At 44.9% G+C, this 17,351-nt stretch overlaps 1 protein-coding gene across 2 annotated transcripts in view; it reads right to left on the reverse strand.

Annotated features, from left to right (window-relative positions):
- The window catches only part of plxna4 (plexin A4), a 203,057-nt gene that overhangs the window by 38,736 nt on the left and 146,970 nt on the right, over positions 1 to 17,351 (reverse strand). For both annotated transcript variants that reach the window (XM_030113595.1, XM_030113596.1), the window contains exons 8-13: positions 15,685 to 15,784; positions 15,241 to 15,355; positions 6,536 to 6,736; positions 5,593 to 5,689; positions 3,678 to 3,868; positions 648 to 799 (exon numbers count right to left, since the gene is read on the reverse strand). In XM_030113595.1, coding sequence (XP_029969455.1) covers positions 648 to 799; positions 3,678 to 3,868; positions 5,593 to 5,689; positions 6,536 to 6,736; positions 15,241 to 15,355; positions 15,685 to 15,784 — 856 coding nt within the window. The remainder of the gene's footprint in view (positions 1 to 647; positions 800 to 3,677; positions 3,869 to 5,592; positions 5,690 to 6,535; positions 6,737 to 15,240; positions 15,356 to 15,684; positions 15,785 to 17,351) is intronic.

Genomic DNA, 17,351 nt, shown 5'->3' on the forward strand with positions numbered 1-17,351 from the left:
GCGCTGGGCCTGTCGATAAGCCAACTTTAAACTAGTTTCAAATAATTTGACAGGCGGCACCTGTAAGGCGCTAAAGCACGGGATTAAACTCAAATGTCAACTAGACGTAACCTTCTGAACTTTCTCGAATGATTATTAGACGTGTGTGTGTGTGCTGGAGGGAGTGTGTGCCGCAAATTACAAAGGCACGAATCCCGCTCTCTTGTCCACTGCGGCGCACCGACACAACAAGCAGGGCTGCGCCTTTCAATTATTTCGGTTTTCTTTAATCTACTTCAAACATCGTTCAAATTAAATTTCATCTGCATGCAGAAGTAACGGATCCCCGCAGTGGTGCAGTGGTTCGCCCTCTCATCTCACACTGAATAAATGAGCTTCCCTGATCAAACTCTGTGACTTCTCCATATGGTTCAAGTGTTGTGAGAGGAAAAGGAAAAAAGACAGAGTGTATTTGTAGATACTTTGTACATTTTGTTCGATGAAATGGTAAATTACTGCAGCAAAGATCATTACTGCCTCTAACTGCCACTATACGGGATATTAATAGCCGCCATCAACTGACTGTAACTGAGTGAGGGAAAATGTTATTTATTACTGAGTGTGATCGGTGTCTTATAATCGGTCACGCACGTGTGAACGTCACTTACTGTTCAGCGGGGATGTAGCCCTCTCGTATGGGGGTGCAGACCACTTCAGCCACCTTCACGTTGCCCTGGATCTCCCGGAAGTCCAGCCCCAGGTTCTCACCCCGGATGGTCACGAGGGTGCCGCCCTCCCTGGGACCTCGCAGAGGGGTGATCTGTTATGCAGGATAGAAACAGACATCAGAATTTAAATGTCTGAGGAAATATAAGATGTATGCTTTAATAAATGACATATGTCTGTCATATTTGATGTTCCCTCAGCTGTAACCAGCAGTTATTTCAAACAGCAAGCTTCTTTTTCAATTTGTGAAAATGGAGAAAAAAAAAAGATGCCAATCATTTCAAAGTGTAAGAGCATCAACAGCGCGGTGTTAAGTTATAAATAAGTAAAGGCGATGGCATAAAATATAAAGTGTTAGGAAGAATTATGGATACGTAGTAGTGGCGAAATAGTAATTAATAAGCGATTCAGGCAAAGCTCAGGCTTCCTAAATGTTAATGGAATGCTAGAAGGTAGAGAACTGGCTCGGGAAACTGCTGCATTGACCTGGTTCAAAAGCACTGCACACGCCCTGGGTGCGGTAGAAAAAGAGTGATAGCCATCTGTCAGGTCTCTGTAGTTTCAAAGTCCTTGGGGATTAGTGGCAAGTGATTGTTTTCACGCATTATGTAACTGTGAAATATGGGGAGGACGATAATCCACAAATAACAACTCCAGTGGAAACTGAAGGGTGGAGATTCAGGGTCAAGGGTCTGTCATTTCTCAATTGTGTGTCTGCTGAAAGTCCCGGCAATCCAATATATAAGATTAACTTAAAACCTGGCATTGGGTGACATCCTTGCAGTAATCACTGTGCGCTTTGATTTATCAGTAACATCTCTTATTGTTGATGAGGTGGTTCCAGCATCCGTCAACACTGTACTCACACAATTACGTTCTGGCCAGTGAGCGTGTGTGTGTGTGCGCGCGTGTGTGTGTATAAATCACCGGGGGGATGGATAGATGCTACAAACGGACATGGAATAGTCTCTTCCTATCTGTCTCTGCCAAACGCAGATCCTCAAGGCTGCACGCTGCAGAGGGGAGTCCAGATTTAATGGAGGCTCTCGCTGTTTTCTGTGCTCAGTCTGTAGCTGGCAGTGCGACTCCCTGCGGTTCTCGCAGGTGGAGTGCTGAGTGAGTGCGTGCGCTTTTACGCCGCAGCCGAAAGCTGCTTTGTGTTATTATTCCACATCCTGTACGCTGCTGCCACAACTGCATCAAACGGTCCGAACCTGAGGACTGTTCATCAAAGGGAAGCTGGAAAACAAACCGAAGTGACTCGGCTTGAGCGAGAGCAGTCGGTCTGGAGCCGGGTCGGACACGACCAGAGCCGTGCGACTGTCATGAGGGAGATATCGCTATCGTTCGGTTCTGAGTGTGTGATTAATAAGGCTCCCTGTTGATATCTTAATGAAAAAAAAAAAAAAAAAAAAGGAAGAGGAAGCCTTCTGGGAACTGGGCTACAATACATGCAATTAAAGAAAGATTGCCCACAATGCCTAGTGGCTCTCTGTTTATAAGCAAATACAGAGTGTGGAGAGGAAGGAATCAGAGAGGAGTCGCGAAAGAGCAGCAAGAAGCAAACGAGTGCAAGATGGCGAGAGGAGAGGAGAGGAGAGGGTGAGGCGCAATGAGGCGTTGATTAGATTTGTGACTTTGACAAGATAATTGACGGTTGGGTAGAGGAAAACACTTAATCACTTCTCTCTCTCTCTCTCTCTCTCTCTCCCTCTCTCCTCTTTCTCTCTCCTATACTCTCTTTTCATCTTTCTGTGCGAGTCTTTCCCTCTCATATTGTTGATGGGAGATGTCATTATAATGAAGCATATTAGAATGCATTAGGGCCGGGGTTGTCTTGGGGAAAGTCCTCACTCCTCACCCCGCTGACAGTTTTTATGGGGGACGTGAGAAGGCTGCAATATGTCGGCGCCGCGGCCGCGGGGCTGCTGGGAGAAATACAGGCACATCTCGCAGCATAAATCCACCGCTCCGGGTGAAGACAAACACTGGAGAGGGGGAGTGATGGAGTGCTACTGACTGATCCAGGTCCTTTCATAAGCGGCGGGAGGAACTAAATATCGCCGGCCTCCCACCGCCTCGCCGGGCTGAGAACACTCAAAATAATTTGGGATATGAAAGAGAACAAGAGAGTCCAGAACGTTGGGTTTATAGTTTTGGAAGTTTTAAACTTTTCTCTGTCATATTTACCCCTCACTTAAAGAAAAACTCCGCTGTCTATCAGGTTAACCTGCTATGCCTCTTCCTGACGGCTGCTCTGGGTGAGCCTTCACTTGGTCAGACAGTTCTGCATACTCCGGTCTCTGCAGGATGATGGAGCAGAGAAGGGATTCTGTTTCAGTATCTGTCTTCCCACTCTCTGTCCATACTCATCACTCTCCAGAACAACAGGGGATCCCGCTTGATGGCTTTTTTTTTTAATCCATGCTTGGCTTCATCCTTTCATCCCAAGTCTGTCGCCACTGGCTTCTGACGCTCGTCCCCAGGAAAAGGATGCAGACTGGACCTTCATATCCATCACCGAAGCCGCAGCACTCGAGGTAAAGTGAGGTCTTTCTCCACGCCTTCAGCCTCGTGTGACTCTATTCTGGCTCCATCCGCTCATCCATCACCACCTCTCTTTCATGTAAACCCAATCCATCGTGCTCTCCCTTCATCTGGGTGGCTTTCCATCCATCTTTCCTCCTCGGCCTGTTGGCCCTCATCTCGCTGACCCTCATCACTTCTGTCTGGTCTCTGCGTCTCTCACAGGTCAGGACAGTTTGTGGAGCATGCTGGGTTAAATGTTGGGCTTGCATGAACATCAGTGCATTTGATTGATAGCAAACAAGACTGAGGATAATTTGTCTTTCTCTCTCCCCGATAGTTCTGTCTTCAGGTTAGGCTTTTGTTAGGAGATGGTCTCGAATTTTTCCAAAGGGTGTGTGTGTGTGTGTGATTGCCCGTCTCGCCATGTGACACTGATGTCTCACCTTTGTGATCGTTGGGTTGGTGCACTTGCTGTTGATGCCGTTGTGCTCCAGCCACTGGTTCTCTGGGTGAGGGCAGTGCTGCTTGAGCGTGCAGCGATTTTCTCCTTTGCACCACACGCAGCCGTACAGCGGGTTCGCTTTCAGGCACAATCCGCAGCTCCCACGCTGGGCGTCGCACTTATAAAGATGCACTGTGCCGGAGAGAGGAAAGAAACACGGGCTGAGGTTATCCAAGTAACAAGCAGCACAGGATAAAGTGAGGAGAAGCTAACATTTTTTTTTCTTCTCACAAATGGCAAAATCTGCAAAAGAAAGTATATTTTGAGATCGAAGCAAGAAAAATAAAAACTTAAGACATCAAAATGGTTCATCAAAATAAGTCACTGTGATTGCGAAAAGTTGCTCAGCAGACGAAGTAAAGATGGAGAAAGACATGCATTGTCCCTTTTCTCATTATCGCTGCATCTATCACTGTCTTCGTAGACTCCTGCCGCCTGCACTGGTGCCCCTCGCCTCTCATCACCCACTACACATTTAACATATCGTCTCCATGGCAACAGACCAGCCATTTTCCTTTTTAATTGCCATTCGATGTGTGTGATCTGCCCATCAAAAAAAAAAAAAATGCCCTTGCGGCCGCTTCCTTCCACAGCCCAGCCGAGGTAGTGGGAGGGCAGAGGAGTCTTGAGTTCAAGGATCCCCCCTCGCTCTCTCTCTTTCCTACTTTTGTTGCTTCTTTGATTCGACACTCGAGCTCAGGGGTATGTTTTGTCGACTGCACTAGAGTCAGATGCACACACACACACACACACACACACACACACACAAGCCCTTCACAAAACTTTGCCTTACAGCACGGTGTCATTCTGGCGTATAATCCACATTTTAACAATACACTTCTCATGCCCGACTCCATCGCCTTTGGTTAAAATGAGCTGTTTTCCTGTCAGAGGACTACAACCCCCAGCATGCTGCTGTTTTCCTGTCCCAGCGTGAATCACTTACAGTGGTGGATCGCCACTGGCCAAACCGAATGAAGCTCAGCAGCCGAATCCTGTCTGATTAAAAATTCAGGACTGGACTGTCAGTTCACATATATAATGACGAGGTGAAGAGTTGGAAAGAAGAAAAAAAAATTGAAAGTGGAAATATACCTCGTCTATGCTTTCCAAATACTCTCATACTCTAACAACTTTCTCAACTTCAAGGACAAAGTGTTTCATAAATCGCACTCACTAATAGTGTTACTCATTTTGCATGTAAACATGCATTTTTTTTTTCTGATATTTGTTCAGCGTGTCTTGCCAGTGATGCTCCTCTGAGATCAATGCACCAGTTAAGGACATTAAAAATGAAATACCAGGAGCGCAGCGGCGACTGAGACTGATAAAACGCCAGCCTCCCAGGGAGGTGTGGAGAGCGGGTGCGTAAGTAAAAAAAAACACCAAAAACAAATTCATGCTTAAAAGGAAAATAAATTCGATTCGGAGAGTTGGAAAGAGCCGGGAGGGGAGACAGATATCCAGCAGGAGAGAGGGGGAGAGGACCGAGAGCCACACCAGGGACGCGTGAGAGAGGATGTGTTAAAGTTACCCACTCTACATGGCAACATCAGGGGGATGGATGCTGCACCTCGGCGCACCACCCGCCTGTTACCATGGAGACGGGCTCCAAGGGCATCAATAGGGAGGCGGCAGCTTCCCAGTGTGTGTTGCTATGCGTGAGTTTAAGTGACAGTTTGTAGTGTTGACTAAGCATGCAAGTGTGCTTTCTTAGGACACTGTGAGAACTATGACAGGAGCTGATATGGATTCATGACGAGCGTGTGTGTGTGTGTGTGTGTGTGTATGTGAGGGCGCGTGCGAGCGTGTGTGTGTATGAATATAAACATTGTCGTGCTTCCATGCATGCTCACCTTTGTTATGGGCGGGGTTGTCGATGCTGAAATCTCCGTTCCAGATGACGGTCAGCTCCACGGGAAGACTGCTCATCTCCATCCCATCATAGAAATACTGTCGCCATGGCAACCGCAGAGTAGAAGAGAGACAAGAAAGAGAATACCAGAGAGAGAAAGTCTTTAAACTGTCTATTATTTCAGAGCCTAAAAGCCTCTGGTATCAAAACACTCCTCTGAATGCAAAAACGCTTCATCAACAGGTGGATATGAACATCGTGAAAACCCAGAAACACACACCGAATTCACAGAGAACTCTACACACACCGCGGAGCATTAAAAGATGAGATTATTTCTCATTTGGTTCTGTAACACGAGCAGCACTGAGGGCTGGTGCGAGAATCATAATTTTCCGCCAAATTACAGTTTCCCTCCTTCACTGCTCAATCAAAGTACAATATTTGGAACGTACTATGATTATGGACGCAAATCCCCCAGACAACTCACACACAGACACACACACACACACAAAGATGAAGATAGACAAGAAGATGGGATGTTATTGTATCAACAGACGATTAGCATCAAGACCAGCACAAAGCCTTTTTCATGCTCGTCTTTCATTGCTGTCAATGCCTTCTCTAGTCGGAGAACGAAGCATCATCGCAGGGACGGCTATAGAGGAGAGACAAAGTTAAGCTCTTATCTCATCTCACCACTATCTTGCAAGAGGACCAAAAAAATCCTGCAGCTAAAATCAGTGTGTGTGGCTGCCCGAGTGTTAAAAAGATAGAAAAAAAAAAAAAAATCGTACAGGCGTTTTTATGGGGGAACTTTATAGAAATGGGGAGTGTTTATAGAGATTGTGTTGGTGTGTCGGTGAGTGGTGGTCAATAATGATACATCGCAGAAGATGAGTCATTAAAAACTCCCACACACACACACACACACACTGCGTCCTCACCGAGGTGTTTTGACACTGCACAGAGGAGCTGTTGAAGCGCAGGGCGGGAACCCGGTGCTCGTTGCCCTGGATGGTCAGCAGACACTCGTAGCCTCTCTGGCCGGACTGAGGCTGCGGCAGGTTTTTCGCTCGGAGGGTGATGGGCTTCACCACGTTGACCGGCACCAGTATCCCCTCTGCAGGCAACAACTGCGGACAGCCCTTGAAAAGACACGAGAAAAATAAAGGTTAGTGGGTCCATTTCTTTTACACACTGCACTTATTAAATCGACATTTGTCTTTTCATGTGCTGAACATAAACAACTATAAAGGACCACTTAAATCAAGCTGTCCTGTGATGAATGATCAAAAAATATTTAAGATTAAACGTTATCAGACAGAACACACAAAAAACACAAGGAGTTGATTGATGCTGTGCAGTAAAAGTAGCTTATCAAAACCATGCAACACACTGCTTTCATGACTGACATGTTTAAATACAGCAGAATTACTATGCACTGAAGAAGAATCAGCATTCTTTAACAGTATTAGTCTCTCATGTTGCCATTTGAGGAAAAAGAGTTAATTGCCCACGAGCGATTTAGATATCTCATCTTTAAAATATGCTCAGAAAAGAGCTTTTTTTTCCCCCCTACTAATTAGTTCTGAATCAACATTTAAATGTAACCCGTGATGAATGTCTGTGTGCTTGTTCACTGACAGACGCATATGAAATCATTAAAGCCTTTTCTCACATGTTTTTTTTTTTTAAAGCTCACAATGAATACCATTAGAGATAGGTCAATGAATTGATAGTACCGCGTACAAATGTTATGTCAAACCAGATTTCGAATCGTGAATGACGCACATGCTTCGCGCAGCTCTCGGCTATAACTGTGGCGAGTCAGGTGAGTCGGTTATGGACTGCAAAATCCAGCCTGAAATCTTTATTCTGTGCTGTTCGTCAAGCCTTAAAGCCTGATTGATACACAGAGCATTACAAACTCAGACACATCAACACACTCATCATGTATCTCAACAGGCAACAAACCGTTTGACAGCACTTCACAGCCCTTTTGTTTAATTGAATGACAAGCCCACTTCAAGCATTTTTCACTGCTCAGCTCATTTTAATTGTGATGTTTTCTGTTGAGATTGGTTGTATCTTTTTTGGTCGGGCGGTGCCGGGACCTGCCTAACATTCAATGAGCAAAGCTGGATGGGTACTCCAGAGTCATTATCCACAGGAGGGGAGCATTAATGACACAGTGAGTCAGGCTCTTACACGGGGATGAAATGAGCCCCGAGCCTGAATTTCCATGTTTGGTTGCTTTTTTTTTTTTTTTTTTTTTTTTGGCGATGGACGGTTGGGGAGGAGGAGGATGGGGATTCTTGTCCAAATCTGCAGTTGGTGGACAGAGGGTACTATATGCTGTGCAGATTGTAAAGCCCCTTGAGGGAGGATTGCTATCTTTTTTTTTTTTTTTTAAATGGAGAGGAGATACCACAGATGGACCCGCCAGTTTCCGCCAGTTAGAGGGATGAGTGACGAAGAAAGCGGGAGAGCAAACGGAGACAACGGATCACAGGAACTAAAATTAACGGCCAATCAATTCAGGTGTGAGCGGCTGGCTAAATATAGAGCACCTACGACTCGCCTGAGAGAGGAAAGAGGAGAGCAGGTGAGGGAAAACGAGGGAGGAGACGAACCGGGAAAATAAAGCAATCGGAGGAGAAATGAGAAAAGAAATGCGAGCGACGGTGGAAGCAAAAGGTGATCGAGGATAGTAAATAGAGAGCAGCACTTTTAGAAATACTTTGCAAAAATGAGTGGTGGTTAGAGGGACGGCAAAAAAAAAAAAGAAAATGAGAGAGGAGGAACAACAAAAGCAGAGAGGAACTGAGAGAGAGGGAAGAAAAAGTACCATTAGGCATATGTGACAGGAGGAGCTTTAGCATGTCAAAGAGAGAGGAGGAAAGAGGGTGAAAGGAAGGGGAGCAGATAAGGTGAGCCCCCGCATGGATGGAGCTTGGGGGAATGAAGCATGGCGCACGTTGAACTTGGCGATAACACTTGTTTGAAGTTCATTAAAAGCCACTTGATTGGGTTAGGCTGAGTGAGTGAGTGACTGGATAGCGGCGTGGTGAGAGAGTGGGGAACGCTCCGTGACACTATTCACAAAGTCATTATAGATAAATGACACACGGGGTGAGTGGGTTCAGCGGTGGAGGAGAGGGAAGTGGAGGTGGCGCGGGCGTGTTTGCTCTTCCAAATCTCATTTTCCTAAGAACGAAGGGTCATGTTTGGAGAATGAAAATGAGTGGGAGAGCAAAGAGAGATGCAATCCATTTTAATCACATCTCTTCCAGTTAATACACTTGAACAATAGGGACAATAAATTTGATCTGGTTTGTGGAAATGAAAGCATGGAAAGCACTGGAGTATGACTTAACGCCGCGACTTAGGCTGAATCCTAAAGACACAGATCCACTTTGATAATGTCATAGAGATACGAGGACAGGGGATTTTACATACACATAATCAAGCGGTAAAAGGATGTGTGTGTCTGCAGCAATGTTGCAGTTGGAGTGTTTGAATTACAGCGAAATATTTTATTGCACGCGAAGGGATAAATGCATATTTCAGTTTTTGCACACAGCATCCCCCCACACGTTCGGATGCAAACACAACAATAGATCTGCGGCCTACAAATGTCCTCACAGTATGAAATAAATGCCATAAACAAACATCATCTATTGCATAATCTATCTTTACGACAAAACGTCCATGGAGATGGAGAATCTAAACATGCAAATTGTAAATGCTGCAGACCACACACACATACACACACATACACTCGCACCATGCACTGAACACCTTCCACAATTATCTCTGACATCAGAAAAGAAATTTATCAACAGCCGGTCTCCAAACACCCGTCCCTGAAGAGTCGAGTAATCTTTTTAATCTATTCCTGTCACACATAAACACACCGACACTGACACAAACACATGCAGACCTACAGGTTTAATGAAACTCACCAGCCGGAGTCGTCAGCCTTTTAATTTTAAAGCCGACTACCCCCACCATTACAGACCCATACACACACAAACATGCAATGTGTCTTTATGCCTACTGGGGGATTACATTAACTTGCATTAATTTCAACTGGAACCAATGCGTGTCTAATGGGAACTTTTAATCTAACCTCACACTGGTCCTCAGTCTCGCTCTAAAAGTTGTCTTTCTGCATTCAAAACTCAGTTTGTTTGTTTTTTTTTCATATAACTGTAAACACACCGAGTTCCCTGGGGCAGTAATAAATGCTGCTACACATACACATTAACGCAGCTAGACACACTGATCTGCAAAAAAACACAAACCTCCACTCCTTATTCAGAGTCCAAAATCGATAAAACCTTGATTCTCCTCATTTTTAGATGGAAAAAACCTGAATTGAAAACACTTTTCCCCCCAAAAAGCTGCCTTCATTACTGCTTCAGCATCAGCGAAAAAAAAAAAAACCATGATGAGGAAGTGAATTTACAACTCGGTGAGTGTGTGTATGTTGGTGTCAGCCTGTGTTTTGTCTCCTACTTATCTCTGATTTTTCTATTTGTGTGTACACATACACACTCAGACACACTTGTATAGCACACTGTGATCACTGCCAGCTCTTCCTGAGGCCAAGTAGGCTTTTATTGGTTTGGACAAACACACATGTATATCCCCCAGTTGGCCGGAGACGCTGATGGCGTTGGCAGCGACGCCGCTTGACACTGTTGAAATTTATGTTCACGTTTAAGTTGACGTCAGTGCATTTATTGTCATTCCACTCCATCCCAACCCCCAGCGAACGTATATTCACACTCCAATACATCTGCATAAGCCACGCGGCTTCGTGGATTCATGCGGACGTCCTCATAAAAATGCATGTGATGGATAAACCCCCAAAAACATACACTCAAAAATCCAAAGCGTGGCTCCGCCTTGCTCTATGCTGCTGGCTGCTTTACTCCAAACAATAATAGGTGTAACAAAGGGATTCTGAATCTGTGAATCTGCAATCCATCCATCCATCCATCCATCCATCTTCCTCAGACCAACACTGTCTTCTCTCAGCTCAACTTGTCTGGTAAACGTCTAATGGAAAGTCACCGGAGGGCATCCTAATTAATGCCTTGAACCGCCTCCTCTCAACGCAGCGGCTGGACTTTCAGCCTTCCTTCCCAGCTCTACGCGCCATCATGAACACCGACGCCTGACCCCCCCCCCCCCCCCCCCCCCCCCCCCCCCTTGGAGAAAACTCATTTCAGCTGCTTGAGATCTCATTCTTTCTGCTGTGACCCGAAGTTCATGACCACGATGTAGACTGACCGGTAAACAAAGAGCTTTGCTTTAAAAGCTCAGCTCCCTCTTCACCGCAGTGGTCTGAATTACTGCGAACGCGGTCCTTTGGTTCATCACTTGTAAATAAAACCCAGAGATACTTGAACTCCCCTGCTGCCTGGAAAGAACATGACATCTTATTGTTTGAGCGAATCATGGACTCAATGTGAAATTCATTATTTTGGCAACAGTTTTTTGCTGCTTTCTTTGTAATCGCACAATATTTCAGTTCAGCTCAAGCAGAGAAAGATATTTACATGACCAGATAAAAGTTGAGGAGGAAGCCTGTAGCCCGTAGAGGTGAAATATTTCTTTTTTCACCGTCTGAATAAAGCAATAACTGATCTGACAGCTGCACAAAGAGCCGACAAACTACATTTTTGATGTGGAGGGAGCTAGCCTGAACTGTACACATGTTTTTGTGTTTGTGTGAGCCTGTTTGAAGCTGTGAGGTTCAGAGAGTCTAAAACAGTCATGCAACCGAGGAGGAACTGCACAAAAGCACTAGAAAGAGAGAGCTGTCAATAGCATGACTCATCATATGCACATAATGAACGGTGACTGCCGAAAAACCAACCTGGTGTCTCCCTTTTTGTTCTCTATATAATTACCTATCCTTCTTCCTCTCTCCATCACTGATTCGTTGTTTCCCCTGACCTTACCTCTGATTCTCAGTCATCCTTCCTTCATTTATATCCCGCTCAATGCAGCCGGCCTCGCTCCTCCTATCTGGCTCGCTGACCCTTCTCATTTCTCTTATCAACCCTCTCTCACCGCCTCTCTTTCCCCTCCTCTTTGCGAGTCCCTTTCTTCTTGAGAAACCTACTTAGATCTGATAATTAGAGGCTGGTGGGAGGTGTGAAGGGTGGAGATAGGGAAAGTGACAGGGAGTAGGAAGCAGAACGGGAACTGTGAATCTAAAAGCCCTTGGCGTAGTTTGAAGCTGAGGAGGTAGCGGAGGGGGAGGGCAGGGGCGCGAGAGAGAGAGAAAAGGCCCGTAATTATAGCAGTGTAAGGTGTGAAGATTAAGGGGGATCTTAAGTTTCCTGCACAAACACTCAAATACACACACCTTCGGGTTACCAAGAGCTCCCTGAACTCGCCTTATCAGATCTAACAGTGCCTCTGGCACACACACTCTGCTGGCAGACTCCTTCCCCAGCTGAGCATCACCCATCAGAAATTCCTCAACTTACATGTTGAATAAATATCTTTCACTCTCAGATAGATGAGGTTGAGCGCATGGTGACTACTGCCTCCCTGGGCTTCTCAAATAGCTTTAAGGTATTAATTCTCTTGGCTATTATTAAAGCAGTCTCCTCAAAGAGACAAATACTGAGATCGAAGAACACGGAAACAGTCAAACTATTAATTTTTCCAGTGAGAAGCGACGCTGTGAAGATATTCTCCAAATCGCTTCATTTCAAGTTAAAAGTTTGTGTTGAGATGTTTTAATCCATGGTAGCACAGGTAAGAGGTGTGAAAGTACAACTATGCTAAAAAAAAAAAAAAAAGTAGTGAATGTGTAATCTGTGATGTTAAAAGACGAGGTGCATAATTGTTAAAACCAAATAAAAGTACCTGACCTGGGAGGTTTGCTGAAAGCCTGTTTGATCATCTGGTTCTGGCTCCATTGGGCCTCCTTTCATTTCTGTATTTTGGAGTTTTTAATCTCCACTCTTTAATCTCCCCCTTTTAGTACCTTCTTTTGTTATTTCTTTTAAACTTTGCTGAAAGTGCCCTCATTCCTGATTTTTTTTACATATCCATTTCCATGCTCTCTTTGGTCCACAGATACTCCGCTGACTCCTCAACGGTCAATACCTTCACATGACATTGATTTTCCTCTGAATCAAACCACCCCGCTCTCCCATTTCTGTCTCATATCGGCAGCTCACTGCTATTACTGTTGGCATTTAGCTTCCTTAATGAAATTATCCTGATCACTTGATCAATAAGTTCCCGGTAAATAAACTCCGAGACAGCGATTGCACAACGCAGACGTGACGGATATGATGCGACGATACAGTAGATGCCGGGAGGTGGTGATACGTGCTCAGTAACATTTAGGTGGGGTATGTTCAGTAGCTCCCTTGGAGTTGAATATATTAGGGAAAAGGTTTGGCAGCAGCTCAGGATATTAACATGCTGCGTTGCAGACGAGGGAGAAGAAAGGGAGATATCCTCCCGTGGCTTTCATCAGACAGGAAGTGTTTACAGTTTCACCACTTTCTTTAAGTGGGACTATATGTGAGAGGATTCAGCCTGAAAAACAGTTAAATATGCAGGTAAACAAACCCTGTTTAGCAGGTAAACAAGCACAGCCTATTCGTATTGTAATCAGTTCAAGAGCAGCAGCCGGGAAAACCCACTGGCTTCTTCTTCAGTGTAACTAAATTAGGCGGCGCGCGTGTTCTTTGTCAGCGAGGCATCATCTGAACAGCTGAGACCTTGAGAAGTGTGGAGGGCAAACAGGGACGTGGCCTTGGTTAATGTGCCAGCAGGCGAGCGTCTGATCCGCGTGCCCATATCGTCGCTGGCATGGATAAAAAGACGCCCGGTATACGCTCGGGCTGGGCTTTAACTCCATGCTGCAATGCATACTAACAACAAGCTCAACCAGTCGGGGAGATTTGCTCGGCCTCAATCATTAGCATAGAGTTGAAGGATTATTCAGATTGCCGCCTGAAATCCTTTAATTGTAATAATACACACACAAAAAAAAAAAAAAAAATCTGCAGCAGTTGAGGTTTCCCCTCTTTCACAGAGCAAAGTTGACTTGTTGCCTTTCCTGAAATTTCGGATTGGTATAATGGATCACTCTGTGTGCGCATGTTCTTACGCTTGCATGTTTGGGGGTCTGAATTAATAATTCAAAATAACAAGTGAAAATCTGGCAGTGGGTACGCGACCCTGGATTTGAAGGGTTAATTAAAAGCAAATTAAAAGTCATTAAGCCTGCAAAACACCTGCCTTCTCCGAAACAACATGTCAAAAAAAAAAAGGGATGTCATTAATGTGCTAATGCTAAATCCTCCGTGCTTTATATTTGGTTTTCTTTTAGTCGGCAGCACAATAGGAGGGGAATCACACATTATTATCCGGCGTCAATATTGACCACCAGCGCCTCGGCTAATTGGAAAAGTAAACCTGCAAAGACTCGCGCTCGGTCTTAACTAAGCCGACGGTTCAAAAGGATAATGGAAACGGGAGAAAGAGAAAATAATATCGCCCGTGCAGGTTGAACGGCTCGGGGGAAACACGGGTGGAATAACACAATTGAGAGCAGACTGCTCATCAAAGGAGGCAATCTGGCTAAGCCTGTCCCTGCCCGTCGCGCGGCGTCTGCCAACCCAGACATGAGCACCACTGATCTTCATCATAGCTCACCTCAGGCTAGGATTAACAGGGCACTAACTCCCTGTAAACCCCTCCCCCTGGAAGCCACAGTCAATTGGCAGTGTGCAAGCAGGAAGACAACCGCACTGTAAATATATACATATCCAAATGGAAATGAAGATGTTAAGAAGTCGAAAAACACATGACTGAGCCCTCGCGTCACTGGAAAGGCGACTATTGTTGCAGCGACTCTAAATCAGCGTGCGGCCTCCCTCACCGGACAGGGAGTGGCTGGATCAGAGGCATCTGCTGAATGCAGCCCGTCCAGTGAGCTACGCGTCCTCTGCAGAAGAGCAGCCTAATTACAGCGGGCTCCGCTTCGGCGGGAATAGAAATGGCTGCCAATGGTATTGATAATTCACACGGACTAAGCTGTCACAGGGAATAGGGATGGGCAAGTGGAAATGACTCAGTTTTATTAGCTTCCACTGCCCTTTGATGTGCAGTCAAGAGCGAGACATGCCAAGAGACTCATGCCAGATGGAAGCTCTACAGCTGAAAGGTGTCTCGGTCCTTTCAACTTAACTCTTTTTCCATGTAAAAAACCCAGAATGATAGCTATTAGTGTCACACAGCCAAACATTCCCTCTCAATTTATTTCACCATGTTTTATAACTTAGCTGGCACGGCGCAGTCAGGCTGGCTGGAGCTGGGCTGCATATAAAACTGTAAGGATTGTGCATTTTGTCATGATGGGCTGCAGTTTAACAACAGATCGAGGTGCTGATACTAAACGTCGGCTTTATTTCACATGGGCCCACCGGCAGGCATTTCTACGATCCCTGCAATGCTGTAAAAAGCGTATCAATGCTCTCCTCACAGTAATCAGCAGACTTTCTTTTCGACCATTCCACCTCGGAACATTCTGATTTTAATTCCTCCACAAGTCCCACATGTATCGTGTTAACGCGTCTGAGACAGCGACCCTGCAACTCACCTCGGGCTTCTTGACTCGGCCCTCCTGGAAGGAGCAGGTGCGAGGATCGTGGGTACAGTCATGCCTGTATTTGCACCAGTGGCACTGATAGGGACTGCTCACGCATGACAGACATCTGAAAAACAAAAATAAACAGTGTTTCACATATTCTGAGTAAAAAAAAAAAAAACACGAGGACAAAATATTAATGTGCCTATTTACTAATGTATGACATTAAATCTTGAAAACAGAATTTGTCTGTTTTTAATCAATAAGAAGGAGGTAATTATGAAAAAGTATCTACTGAGTTCGACCTTCATGTGTCAAAGGAAGTATCGCACGCTTTGCCCCATCTGGTAATTTTATTTCCTCTTTGGCTTTTAAAATTGTGCTCATAAATAAGTTAATTACACCCTGTTGTGTACTTTGAATGAGGTGCATTTTTTTGAATCGCACAAAACTTACGATTTATGCACACTGCAGTTGTAGAAAACAAAACTGGTATTTGCAAATGCCAGGCCTGTCTCCTTGGACTTGAGATAGAGCTGCACGATCTGGTGGTCACCTGCAAAAAAATAGACAACGGTAAGAATAAATAGTCTGATCTCCCCATGGCAAGGCAGAATAAATAAATAAAAAAACATTTAAAAAGGAGTCTTTGTTTCAGAAAATATTTATTGACAGGCTCATTCAAGCCTTGAAACTAAACAGAAAAACAAAACCGCATTCAAATGGTAATGACACTTAGGAGAAGGTAGACACTTTTAGAGGAATCTGGCTGGGATGATTATCATTTCATCCCGTTGCACAAAATATCCCTTCTCGGCGCCGAGTCACATCAGATTTTCCTGTGAAGAAAAGATAATGGCGGCGCTCGGAGCCACAGGTGATCAGCTTGTTGCGGTGGGAGAGGGAGCATAGAGAGAGAGAGAGAGAGAGAGAGAGAGTAAAAAAGCTTTGTTGGGTTAAGTCTCCCTATTCCTGCCGACAAAAGTTGGTGCACACACACAATTCCCTTGGGATGGACAATATTCGCCCAGAAAAGTCTTTGAGAGTGTCTTTGACAAGGTAAAGGGAGAGGAAGATGAAACGGAAGCTGTGTGTGTGTGTATGTGTGTGTGTGTGTGTGTGTGTAAAGGAGCTTGCGCCTCATCTGTATTTGCTGTGTCCTTTTGTCTGGCACTAATGAAGGAGTTCATGTATAATTCAACAGCACATCCACACATCTAACTGCTCTCTCCTTCCCGTACCTATATACCTCTCTTTGTCACTCGCCCGCCCTCCCTCCCTCTCCCTCTTTCTTTTTCTTTCCCCTCCTGTCTCCATACCCAGGTCTCCTCACTTCCTTCCACACTGCGACTCCCTCTTCTCCCCTGCGTCTCTCCCCATCTCTCCAACAAAGAAGGAATCGTTCATCAATCACAGTAAAGCACCGCTGACAACGGATCTGTCCTAATTAGGCCACCTAAATGTTACCTTGAAGCCTGCTAACGCTATCTCTCCCTCCCTCTCTCCTCACTCCATCCACTTTTACCGCTTTCCGCCAGGCTCAGACTAATGAGTGCAGCTAAAAAAAAAAAAAAAGAAAAATCGAAGAAGAAACATTTAAATGCATGAAATATTTTCCTAAAACAGAAAATCCACAGATGTTTGTTGGTGAGGGGGGGGGGGGGGGGGAGAAGACAGGGAGGAAGGTTTTATTTGTGTGTGAATATATTTATTTACACGCCCGTGTTTGGCTGACTTTACAAGCTTTACATGTGCCTGACAGGGTAAACATTAAACACATGTTTTTTAATTCCCTGAAGACCCCTCGGGCTCCCTGTCAGCTGTACATCTGTACATGTGTGTGGATCACTTCACTCTAATAGGTTCACGTGTTTTCTTCTTGATAGTGTCTGTGGGTGTGACTCTCCCAGATCTGCATGGGCAAAAGTAAGTCTTTTAAATATTTTATCTCAGACAGTGGCTTTGAAAGTGTGTGGGTGGAAAAGTACACCTTTTCCCCAATGGGAATTTTTCCTTCAAGTCTTGAGAACAACAGCTGAAACCAATATTTTTTTTTTTTTTTTTGAGAACACAAATTTAAGTTTTAAATGGAAAAAAAATCCTAAATTATGTAACTGTTTCCT

The sequence above is a fragment of the Salarias fasciatus genome, chromosome 17 (genome assembly GCF_902148845.1).
Source record: "Salarias fasciatus chromosome 17, fSalaFa1.1, whole genome shotgun sequence".
NCBI classification, from domain to species: Eukaryota; Metazoa; Chordata; class Actinopteri; order Blenniiformes; family Blenniidae; genus Salarias; species Salarias fasciatus.